Source organism: Budorcas taxicolor, chromosome 11, assembly GCF_023091745.1.
Source record: "Budorcas taxicolor isolate Tak-1 chromosome 11, Takin1.1, whole genome shotgun sequence".
NCBI lineage: Eukaryota > Metazoa > Chordata > Mammalia > Artiodactyla > Bovidae > Budorcas > Budorcas taxicolor.
In genome coordinates, this window is record NC_068920.1 from 127,190,957 (window position 1) to 127,203,895 (window position 12,939).

The 12,939-nt window shown below is 38.5% G+C and overlaps 1 protein-coding gene across 1 annotated transcript in view; it reads right to left on the minus strand.

Annotated features, from left to right (window-relative positions):
• GFPT1 (glutamine--fructose-6-phosphate transaminase 1) overlaps nt 1-12,939 on the minus strand; it is a 60,405-nt gene that overhangs the window by 8,409 nt on the left and 39,057 nt on the right. Inside the window, exons 13-15 of the mRNA XM_052648438.1 lie at nt 9,361-9,458; nt 7,283-7,403; nt 4,678-4,835 (exon numbers count right to left, since the gene is read on the minus strand). Coding sequence (XP_052504398.1) covers nt 4,678-4,835; nt 7,283-7,403; nt 9,361-9,458 — 377 coding nt within the window. The remainder of the gene's footprint in view (nt 1-4,677; nt 4,836-7,282; nt 7,404-9,360; nt 9,459-12,939) is intronic.

Consider the following 12,939-nt stretch of genomic DNA (forward strand, 5'->3'; position numbering starts at 1 on the left):
GGTGAATGGATAAAAAAGAAGTGATTTATATACATATCTGTTTTATCCATTCATCTGTTGATGGACACTTACGTTGCTTTCATAAGTTGGCAACTGTAAATAATGCTGTTATGAACACTGGGGTGCATGTATTTTTTCAAATTAGTATTTTTTATTTTCTTTGGATATACACTCAGAAGAGAAATTGCTGGATCATCTGATAATTGTTTTCAATTTTTTGAAGATTCTCCATACTGTTTTCCACAGTGGCTTTATCAATTTACATTCCTACCAACAATGCACGAGGATTCTCTTTTTCTATAGCCTCATCAACATTGGTTATTTGTGCCCTTTTTGATGATAGCCATTCTGATAAGTGTGAGCTGATTATCACACTGTAGTTTTCATTTGCATTTTCCTGTATGGATGTGAGGGTTGGACTGTGAAGAAAGCTGGGCGCCGAAGAATTGATGCTTTGAACTATGGTGTTGGAGAAGACTCTTGAGAGTCCCTTGGACTGCAAGGAAATCCAACCAGTCCATTCTGAAGGAGATCAGCCTGGGATTTCTTTGGAAGGATTGATGCTAAAGCTGAAACTCCTGTACTTTGGCCACCTCATGCGAAGAGGTGACTCATTGGAAAAGACTCTGATGCTGGGAGGGATTGGGGGCAGGAGGAGAAGGGGACGACCAAGGATGAGATGGCTGGATGGCATCACTGACTCGATGGACGTGAGTCTGAGTGAACTCCAGGAGTTGGTGATGGACAGGGAGGCCTGGTGTGCTGTGATTCATGGGGTCGCAAAGAGTCGGACACGACTGAGCAACTGAACTGAACTGAACTGAACGGAATGATTAGGGGTGCTGAACATCTTTTAGCGCATTTGTTGACCACTACATGTACTCTTTGGAGAAAGGTCTATTCAGGTGTTTGGCCAATTTTTTCATCAGGTATTTTTTTATGCTGAGTTGTATGAGCTGTTTATATATATAATTTTTGATATTAGTCCTTCATTGGTCATATCATTTGCAAATATTTTTCCCATTAAGCAGGTTGTCTTTTTGTTTTGCTGATGGTTTCCTTTGCTGCGCAAAAGCTTTTAAGCATAATTAGGTCCCATTTATTTACTTTTGCTTTTGTTTCTATTATTTTAGAAGGATACAAAAAAAAGTTACTGCAATATAAGTCAAAGAGTGTTCTAACTAGGTTTGCATCTAGAAATTTTATGATTTCTGGTCTCACATTTAAGTCTTTCTTTAATCCACTTTTAGTTTAGTTTTGTATATGGTGTTAGAGAACATTCTAACTCCATTCTTTTGCATGTAACTGTCTTGTTTCCCCATTACCACTTATTGAAGAGATTGACTTTATTGTATATTCTTGCTTCTTTGTCATAGATTAATTGAACTTAAGTGCATGGGTTTATTTCTGGGCTCGCTATTCCATTCCATTGATCTAAGCATCTGTTTTTGTACCAGTACCATATTGTTTTGATTACTATAGCTTTGTAGCATAGTTTGATGTCAGGGAGCATGAGTCCTCCAGTTCTGTTCTTTCTCAAGACTGTTTCATCTATTCAAGGTCTTTCATGTTTTTACACAAATTTTTAAATTACTTGCTCTAGTTCTACGAAAAATAGCATTAGTATTTTGAAAGGCATTGCATTCAATCTGTAGATTGCCTTGGGCAGTTGTTCATTTTAGCAATATTAATTCTTCTAATCCAAGAACACAATGTATTTCCATCCACTTGCGTAATCTTCAATTTTTTTCATCACTGTGTTATAGTTTTCAGAGTACAGGTCTTTTCCCCTCCTTAGGTGCACTTATTTCTAGGCATCTTATTCTTTCTGAAGCAATGGCAAATGGGATTATTTCCTTAATTTCTTTTCCTGATAGCTCATAGTTAGTGTTTGGAAATGCAACAGATTTCTGTGTATTAGTTTTGCACTCTGCAACTTTGCTAAATTCACTGATGAGCTCTAGCGGTTTTCTAGTGATATCCTTAGGATATTCTATGTATAGTATTATGTCATCTGCAAACAGTGACGGTCTTACTTCTTTCCAATTTACAGTCCTTTTATTTCTTTTTCTGGTTTGATTGCTATGACTAGGGCTTCAATACTGTGATGAATAAAAATGGTAATAGTGGGCATCTTTGTCTCTTCCTGATCTTGGAGGAAATGCCTTCAGTTTTGCACCACTGAGTATGCTGTTATCTATGGGTTTCTCACATATGATCTTTACTATGTTGAGGTGGAGAAGGAAATGGCAACCCACTCCAGTGTTCTTGCCTGGAGAATCCCAGGGACGGCAGAGCCTGGTGGGCTGCCGTCTATGGGGTCGCACCGAGTCGGACATGACTAAAACAACTTAGCAGCAGCAGCAGAGTCTGTCTATGCCCACTTTCCAGAGAGCATTTTCATAAATGGATACTGAATTTCATCAAAAGCTTTTTTTGCATCTACTGAGATGATCATATGGTTTTTATTCTTCAATTTGTTAATGTGGTGTATCACACTGATTGACTTGTAGATACTGAAAAATCCTTGCCTCCTTGGGGTAAATCCAAACTGATCCTGGTGTATGATTCTTTTAAAGTATTATTGAATTTGCTTAGCTAGTATCTTGTTGAAGATTTTTTTGTCTATGTTCTTCAGTGATAATTGGCCTGCAGCTTTTAGTGAATCTAAGAAAAATTAGACTAAACTGTCATAATACTATGTTTTCAGGGAGTCATTTTTTTTTTTAAAGAAATTGAAGTATATACTAAAAGGAAATGCTTATTTTCCTATACAAGGTTCAACTACTGGGGGGAACTGGGTGAAAAGTATCTGGACTTCTCTATTATCTTTGCAACTTCCTATAAATCTATAGTTATTTCAAAACAAAAAGATTTTAGAAAATGACTTGCCAAAAAAAAAACCTACTGACATTAAAAAAAAACATGAATAAATCTTAAAGCCTCACATTAAATGCAAGAAGCCAGATACAAGAGACATGTATTATTACAATCTCATTTTTAAGAAATTTCTAGAAAATTAAATATGAAATAATATAGCAAGAGAAAGTATTACTTGCCTGAAGCTAAGGCTGACGGGTAGAAGTGGAAATTGACTAGGCACAAAGGAACTTTTTCAAGAAATTAAGTCTTTTAAAATTGGCTATGGTGATAAACAGCCACATTTACTAAAAGTATAACTTAAAATTTGTGAATACTATATGAAAATTATACCTCAGTAAAGTTGTAGAAAAAAAGTTGACAGCAGAATCTAAGTGATGGGTATAGAGGTGTTAAATGTAAAATTCTTTAAATTCTGCTAATAAGTTTGAAAATTATAATAAAATACTGAGGAAAATTATCTTTTCATGAATGACAGAATTAGAAATCCAAAAAAAATCCATTTCTCCTGGCAGTTCATAGTTAACAAAGATTCAATAAAAAGATAAATCAACAGCCCCTGTTCACTGCTATGATCCCACGTCCCAAACATGCCATGCTGAAGCCCTTGCTTCAAATGTGTTTGAATGAAGGGTCTGGGATTCTAACCCGTGATCAAAAGCTGTCTGTCTGGACACTTTCCAAGAATCCAAAAACTGCTGCTGAGGGAGGCTGTTTATTCATTCAGGCACAGAACGGAAACCCAAGAACAAATATCTTACATGTTTTAATTACCATATGGAGAAAATTCAGGCTTCAGTTTTCTGTAAACTATAGTGTTAGTAATATCGAAGTAACTAAGAAACAAAAACCTCACTTGGAGTTTTTACTTGAAAATTTTAACTTTTCCACAAAAAAACTCTCCATGGGGTTCTTTAAATGAAAAAAAGAATCCAAATGTTATTTGTATATGTTAACATCTTTAACATACTACACACATCGTTAACATAAACCCACCAATACCTAAGCATCTTATTCAACAATCAGCAATAAATATTAGATTTAAGCAGAACAACAGATAAGAAACTGAAATTTTGAAATCACAAAGAATAATACATGTGTGGAGAACATTTCCTCCATTTATACAACTTCCTAAGATTCATATTTTTATTACTAGTACTAAATTTACACATATCCTAATTTCAAAGAACAAAGTAGTCTCCCTAGGCCTCCACAAAAATAAAGGTGCTTATAAATCTCCACAGATGTATGGTATATTTAAAGAAAAAACAGATAGTGTTATATAATACTCTTTTTTTAATATCACCAAGCTTTATACTAAAAGTGTATTTCTCTTTACAAACCTTCAAAGGTAGTGTGCATATTTTGGCACATTTATTAGGACAGTATAAATACGTAAATAAAGATGTCAAAAATTATTAGAATTAAACTGGATGTTTCTGTTATTTTTCTAATTCCCTACTATACTCAAAGAAGAAGCTGTTATACTTACCACAGATCCTACCCCGCCAGGGCAGGAGTGATATAAATGCTGAATGGAGAGAGCCAGCAGAGACTGAAGCAAAATGAACTTACATTATATACCTTTGTCCCTTTTAAGCTCTTAAGATGAGCATGAGGAAGGGAGATGACAAGTGTTTTTACCTATTTTTGACCCTTAAGTCTTAGGATAATTACAATGACTAGTTAACTATATGAACTGTACAAGTGCTAAGAAATGAAATAGAAGATACAGATTAGTCTATTTCACCAACACTATGATTAAATTATCACATGAGAATTAAGTCAAGAACTTACTTTTGTGCTGGCCACACCAATCTCAGGCCCAGCATTGATATGAACTCCACAGTCTGTCTCTCTCGATATGGAACTGCCGACTGTGTTTGTGATCCCCACAGTTAAAGCTCCTCTCTCCTTACAGTACCGAAGTCCCATCAAGGTATCTGCTGTCTCTCCTGGATAAAAAAGAAGACAATAGTAACAGACAGAGCAGTGAACATTTGCTCTTCCACAGATGCAAAAACAGAAAACTGACGACTCTTTCAACAATATCATTTGCTTTATTATTTTTTAATTGAAGTATAGTTGATTTACAATGTTTCAGGCATACACCAAAGTGATTCAGTTCTATATATGTTTTTCAGATTTTTGTTCATTATGGGTTATTATAAGATATTGATATTGAATATAGCTCCCTGAGCTTGGTTATCTATTTTATATATAGTAGTATATATCTGTTAATCCCCAATTTCCTCCCCTGCCTTCCCCATCTGTTTTAAATAAAACACGTACTTAAAATGATAAAATTATAAAGCTTTTAATAACAGGATCCTACTTCTTAGGATCTCCTTTTATTCTTTGTCTTTAAAACTTCAGCTCTTTTGAGTGTAAAATGTGTTGCCTTTATTAACTCATTAAGAATTCTATAATATAAAAATAAATCTATATTTGTCAAGTTACCAGCAAATAACTGGAATGCAAAGAATAGTAAGAAGAGATAAGAAAGCCTTCCTCAGCGATCAATGCAAAGAAATAGAGGAAAACAATAGAATGGGAAAGACTAGAGCTCTCATCAAGAAAATTAGAGATACCAAGGGAACATTTCATGCAAGGATGGGCTCGATAAAGGACAGAAATGGTATGGACCTAACAGAAGCAGAAGATATTAAGAAGAGGTGGCAAGAATACACAGAAGAACTGTACAAAAAAGATCTTCACGACCAAGATAATCACGATGGTGTGATCACTCACCTAGAGCCAGACATCATGGAATGTGAAGTCAAGTGGGCCTTAGAAAGCATCACTACAAACAAAGCTAGTGGAGGTGATGGAATTCCAGTTGAGCTATTTCGAACCCTGAAAGATGATGCTGTGAAAGTGCTGCACTCAATATGCCAGCAAATTTGGAAAACTCAGCAGTGGCCACAGGACTGGAAAAGGTCAGTTTTCATTCCAATCCCAAAGAAAGGCAATGCCAAAGAATGCTCAAACTACCGCACAATTGCACTCATCTCACATGCTAGTAAAGTAATGCTCCAAATTCTATAAGCCAGGCTTCAGCAATACGTGAACTGTGAATTTCCAGATGTTCAAGCTGGTTTTAGAAAAGGCAGAGGAACCAGAAATCAAATTGCCAACATCCTCTGGATCATCAAAAAAGCAAGAGAGTTCCAGAAAAACATCTACTTCTGCTTTATTGACTATGCCAAAGCCTTTGACTGTGTGGATCACAATAAACTGTGGAAAATTCTGAAAGAGATGGGAATACCAGACCACCTGACCTACCTCTTGAGAAACCTATATGCAGGTCAGGAAGCAACAGTTAGAACTGGACATGGAACAACAGACTGGTTCCAAATAGGAAAAGGAGTACGTCAAGGCTGCATATTGTCACCCTGCTTATTTCACTTCTATGCAGAGTACATCATGAGAAACGCTGGGCTGGAAGAAGCACAAGCTGGAATCAAGATTGCCGGGAGAAATAACAATTACCTCAGATATGCAGATGACACTACCCTTAGGGCAAAAAGTGAAGGAACTAAAAAGCCTCTTGATGAAAGTGAAAGTGGAGAGTGAAAAAGTTGGCTTAAAGCTAAACATTCAGAAGACTAAGATCACGGCGTCTTCATGAGAAGATGAAGATGCCATCATTTCACGGGAAATGGATGGGGAAACAGTGGAAACAGTGTCAGACTTTAGTTTTGGGGGCTCCAAAATCACTGCAGATGGTGACTGCAGCCACGAAATTAAAAGACGCTTACTCTTTGGAAGGAAAGTTATGACCAACCTAGACAGCATATTCAAAAGCAGAGACATTACTTTGCCAACAAAGGTCCGTCTAGTCAAGGCTATGGTTTTTCCAGTAGTCATGTATGGATGTGACAGTTGGACTGTGAAGAAAGCTGAGTGCGGAAGAATTGATGCTTTTGAACTGTGGTTTTGGAGAAGTCTCTTGAGAGTCCCTTGGGCTGCAAGGAGATCCAACCAGCCCATTCTAGAGGAGATCGGCCCTGGGATTTCTTTGGAAGGAATGATGCTAAAGCTGAAAAACTCTAGTACTTAGGGCACCTCATGCAAAGAGTTGACTCATTGGAAAAGACTCTAATGCTGGGAGGGATTGGGGGCAGGAGGAGAAGGGGATGACAGAGGATGAGATGGCTGGATGGCAACACTGACTCAATGGACGTGAGTCTGGGTGAACTCCGGGAGTTGGTGATGGACAGGGAGGCCCGGCGTGCTGCGATTCATGGGGCTGCAAAGAGTGGGACACGACTGAGCGACTGAACTGAATTGACTGACTCACCAGCAAATACTAGTTCATCTTTAAGTATCAGTTTTGCAGATATATGCTGTAGTTGTTAGAAAGAACGACTTTCCTTTTAAGTCTTTAAAATTAGCATACCTGACTGACTAATGAAAAAGCAAACATCATCTCGAAAAACTGGGGTGTTTCTATCCAGGAAGTCACTGGCAAGCTCCACCATAACAGGCAACTCAGTCAGCTCTTCCAGAACTTGACGTGTCTACAGAGAAAACAGATGCCTTGGTCAGACAACTGTATTTCAAATACTCTTTTTCACTGGAATATCTTAGACTCAATGTATAGTTTTCACTTTTTCTGATTATAAAAATGATATGTAAGCAATGTTAGAAAATACAAACAACACAGATTAAAGCATTAAAAAAAATACGAAATCCCACCACCCAGGAGATAAGCACTGTTAACATTTCAGCACAAGTCTCTTTAGACAATATAAATGCATGTGTTCTTATAAGCAAATAGACCCACACATATAAAATGTTTTGAGTAGTGGAAAAAGCACTGTTCTGAGTTAGCTTGCATATTAACTCTACCTTCCCAAGGTAGAGTTTTAAATGACAATTCTAAGTTTTAAATGACAATTCATATAATACCAGATCAGTAAGAGATTTCAAATGAAGACAACAGATGCAGAAATACCAAATGAAAAATTAAACACTTCAAAATACTATGTATTAAAAAAAAAATACTATGTATTCATTAAGAATGTGTTTTCTCAAAAAGAGTCAATACACTTCAGAAATCTTATTTAAGAATGGTCACTATTTTCAAACTCTGCAGTATGGAGGGTAGACTAGGGGGGATAACTAGATAGGATCAATTCAATGACACTTTTGTATCCTAAACCACACTGGAATTACTTTTTTTTTGCAGGGGGGAGGGGGCTGCAGTGGTGCAGCATGTGGGATCTTCATGCTCTGACCAGGGATCAAACTTGTGCCCCCTGCAGTGGAAGCCTAGAGTAATAACCAATGAACTACCAAGGAAGTCCCACCACACGAGATTTTTAATATTTGTTAATATTGTAGTCTCCAAAAAAACCAAACAAATCAAAAGAAGACCCTACATCTTTTCAAATCAGAGAATTCTAACACAGCATATATATGATTTATGCCCCACAATACAGGCTAAGCATTAGATGAAACAATTAATTAATTTTTAATTTCTGAATAGAGGGTTCATTCAATAACAGATCTAAGCCACCACTAAATTAACCAATCCTTTAACTTACACTAATGTCTTTAGTTCATTCTTTTTATTTCTAATGCTCAAAACAATTACTTTCTTACAACTCATCCCTTCAAAACTGCACAGATTTTCCTTTTTAGGACCACGTAATTTGGGGAAAGTGGGGAAGGAGGGAGAAGAGGGTGCTTTAGAGAAGAACAAAGCCTACTGAGAGGCAAGGGTTGGGTTTTACTCACTCATCAAATGAATGGTTCCCACAATTGTAGATAAGTAATATTTACACCCCAGCAAATTAAAAAATTACTGTCATGAACTTTGGAAATCAATCCTAAAACAGAACTGAGTGTGTAAAGGTTTTCTGTACTTATAGAAATTGATATCAACAGCACACAACCTGTCTCTTTACAGTGTAACTACATGTGGATCTGATTTATTGGACTGAAAGACTGTTAAAAGTCCTATACTTCCATACTGACAGCCAACACACATCTCTGATACAGAATTTCAGCTTCCAAAATCAACAGTCAAGTCTATCAAAAAAGAAGATGTCCTTTCTCTGCAGAAATGTGCTTACTAGGCAAAATCCTATTAAGGTTCACTTGCCCCATCCCCCTGTCTGAGGTAAGTGAACAATGACACACAAAACCCAGGAACTGCTCTAACAGAAGCAGGCATGTGGTGTGAACCACAAGGCCAGGAGGGCACAAGAACTTGCCACTCTTTGCCTTTTGTTAAGTCAGTTGCAGGCGGTCCACCTGTATATCTAAGCAGATGATCCATTGATAAGTAATTCCAAGTAGCTATTAAAATTCCTTTCCTCAACCTTCTTGATTTTTGTCATCAAAACATGATGTTTTAACAATAAAAACAAAAAAATAGTTTTACATGCTATGTTACTGGAGGTACTATTTGTCTGCAGGTATTTTCTAATAACCAAAATAACACAACTAAAATTTTAAGAAGCCACTTACTGCTACACCAGCATGGTAACTTGTTCCACAAGCAATAAGAATCAAACGCCGACACCTCTGGATCTCCTTAATGTGATCCTTCAAACCGCCCAAATTCACTGAAAAGAAAGTTTGTGCATATAATTATTTAGGAAAGAACCATATGAAACAGGTAATCACTTTTCAGGAGTGTCCACTGCCTCTCTGGGAAAACAACACTGCTGTTTTAAAGCATTCATATTTCTCTTAGGAAACACAGTTCTCTCTAGTTTTGAAAGTAAATTAAATAAGTCAGAACCTAACTGATCACCCCAAACTTGTAATAAACCTTCCTCACTCCACAAACATGCCTACACAACTACAGTTATTTACCACAACCTACCCTGATTGGTCATTTTTACATTCCTCTCTTCAGATTAGAAGTTCTCTTAAAGGCAAAATGGTAAGAACACAGACAATAAATCAGTAGATATTGGTGCCTGGAGATGTGGAAAGGGCTGACTAAAAGGGCCATGGGGAAATTTTTAAGAAGGATCTGTGCTAACTCTTGACTGTTGTACAGGTTGTTTAGGACTATGACCATGTTGTAAGAGGCTGTGAAAACTCACTGAATTATACATTAAGAACAGTCAAGTTTTATTATACCTAATTATCTCTAAGTCTGCCTGGAAAAAAAATTATCTTATGTTCATTTCTACTAGGTGCCCAGAACAGTGCTCTGAACACAATATACACCACACTCCCCTCAGTCTTTCGCATCTCAGTAAATGCCAACCACTCACCTAACGTCGGGGTCATCCTTGGGTGCTCCACAACCACTGCACAAGCAAGTCCTGAGAGCCCTGTTTTCAAACTGGCCCTCTAATGTCATCCCCGAGTTCAACATCTCTACCCTGGACCACATTCCCCAACCTCTTCTCCGCCTCCTAAAGTCTTTCTCCACACACAGCCAGAATGATCTTTTAGAGGAATTCTTTAGAAACAAATCTGATATCAAAACCCTGCAATGAGTCTGTCTCTATAGCCACGTATGTGTCCTTCTAAGGGTGCCTTGTCTATGGATTCTTCTATATATGGTTACATAGCTAGTTTTCTACTTGTGAGAAAGTTTCATCCAACATTTATTCAATCATTCAACTAATATTCTGAGCACCTACCAAGTGAACCCACTGTCCAGGACACTGTGTGGCTACCAGACAGTTCAGCATGTGACCTTGAGAGTGGTGAGCAGGCCTGTGAGCAGACTCCTTCTCCGTCTGACCCACCACCAGTCTGTATACTCTGCCCCTGTCCTTTGTCCCCTCCACTCTTTTTTCTACCTTAACTAGTTATAAATTGGAAGCAAGATATAGGTTTTTGAATATTTTTGAATAACTTTATATTCTTCCTTCTAAATTTCAATACTGAGAGGGCACACTGTATTTCTCTATTTTAAGAAATGAGTAAAGCAAAATATAAAACAATAATGAAAAGCCTCAATGGGTTCCCAAATAACTTTGGAATAAAGTCCAAATTCCTTATTATGGCTTTCAGGAGGCAGACACCCTGTTTCTTGCTTCACTTTGACCTTATCTCCTGGCATCTGCCCTCTCACCGAGGCCACTCCAGCCAGACTGGCCTTGCTATTCCTTTACGTATAGCTCTGTCTCTGGCACTTTTCCACAGACTTCAGCATGTACCGAAAAGATGTAAGCAGGGGGAGAGTAAACAACTTTAAGAGTCTAGGTATGGGGTCGTGCAAAAGCAAATGAGTCTGGAGATGACTAAACGTAAAGCAGACAGACTATCGGAGAGACCTGTATTTCAGATGATGACCAAGAAGGACAGTAAGGCTGGACCATGAGGTTAGCTGGTCATTAAATGTTTCCTTAAAAGGCAGAGGAACCAGAGATCAAATTGCCAACATCTGCTGGATCATCGAAAAAGCAAGAGAGTTCCAGAAAAACATCTATTTCTGCTTAATTGACTATGCAAAAGCCTTTGACTGTGTGGATCACAAGAAACTGTGGAAGATTCTGAGAGAGATGCCTCTTGAGAAATTTGTATGCAGGTCAGGAAGCAACAGTTAGAACTGGACATGGAACAACACACTGGTTCCAAATAGGAAAAGGAGTATGTCAAGGCTGTATATTGTCACCCTGCTTATTTCACTTATATGCAGAGTACATCATGAGAAACACTGGGCTGGAAGAAACACAAGCTGGAATCAAGATTGCTGGGAGAATTATCAATAACCTCAGATATGCAGATGACACCACCCTTACGGCAGAAAGTGAAGAGGAACTAAAAAGCCTCTTGACGAAAGTGAAAGAGGAGAGTGAAAAAGTTGACTTAAAGCTCAACATTCAGAAAACGAAGATCATGGCATCCGGTCCCATCACTTCATGGGAAATAGATGGGGAAACAGTGGAAACAGTGTCAGACTTTATTTGGGGGGGCTCCAAAATCACTGCAGATGGTGACTGCAGCTATGAAATTAAAAGACGCTTACTCCTTGGAAGAAAAGTTATGACCAACCTAGATAGCACATTGAAGAGCAAAGACATTACTTTGCCAACAAAGGTCCGTCTAGTCAAGGCTATGGTTTTTCCTGTGGTCATGTATGGATGTGAGAGTTGGACTGTGAAGAAGGCTGAGCGCCGAAGAATTGATGCTTCTGAAGTGTGGTGTTGGAGAAGACTCTTGAGAGTCCCTTGGACTGCAAGGAGATCCAACCAGTCCCTTCTGAAGGAGATCAGCCCTGGGATTTCTTTGGAGGGAATGATGCTGAAGCTGAAACTCCAGTACTTTAGCCACCTCAAGCGAAGAGTTGACTCATTGGAAAAGACTCTGATGCTGGGAGGGATTGGGGGCAAGAGGAAAAGGGGATGACAGAGGATGAGATGGCTGGATGGCATCACTGACTCGATGGACGTGAGTCTGAGTGAACTCCGGGAGTTGGTGATAGACAGGGAGGCCTGGGGTGCTGTGATTCATGGGGTCGCAAAGAGTCGGACACGACTGAGCAACTGAACTGAACTGAACTGAAATGTTTCCTTAAAATTGTCTGTGTGTTAGTTGCTCAGTCATGTCCAACTCCATGCAAACCCATGGCCTATAGCACACCAGGCTCCTCTGTCCATGAGGTTTTCCAGGCAAGAACACTGGAGTGGGTTGCCATTCCCTGCTGGCTGAAGGGTGTCTGGGAGAGTTCTGGAAGGAGTCGCCCATGGTCTGAATGGATGCTTTGGAGAGACTCCTACTCCTGGTAAGGGAGACCATGACTGTGGCAGGAGCGCCTGGAGGTGGGCTGGAGGAGTGGGAACCACTGAACGCTGGAGGCCCGACTGACTCCATAAGTGACCAGCCGTGTGACCTCTGGCAAGACTTCAAACTGACAGAGCCTCAACTTCCTTATCTTAACAACAAAGAAAGATAACAGTCATCCTGTTTATATTACGGAACTTTTATGAGGAACACATACCATAGATAAAAGTGCTTTTTAAAATCATGACTTCTCAAAGTTTATCTTGTTCTCTTCCTTTATAAAACAATGCTTTTTCCTAATCTTACTTCCCTTCCATGCTGTAACAGTATTTACTTACTGCTACTCTCCCAGTT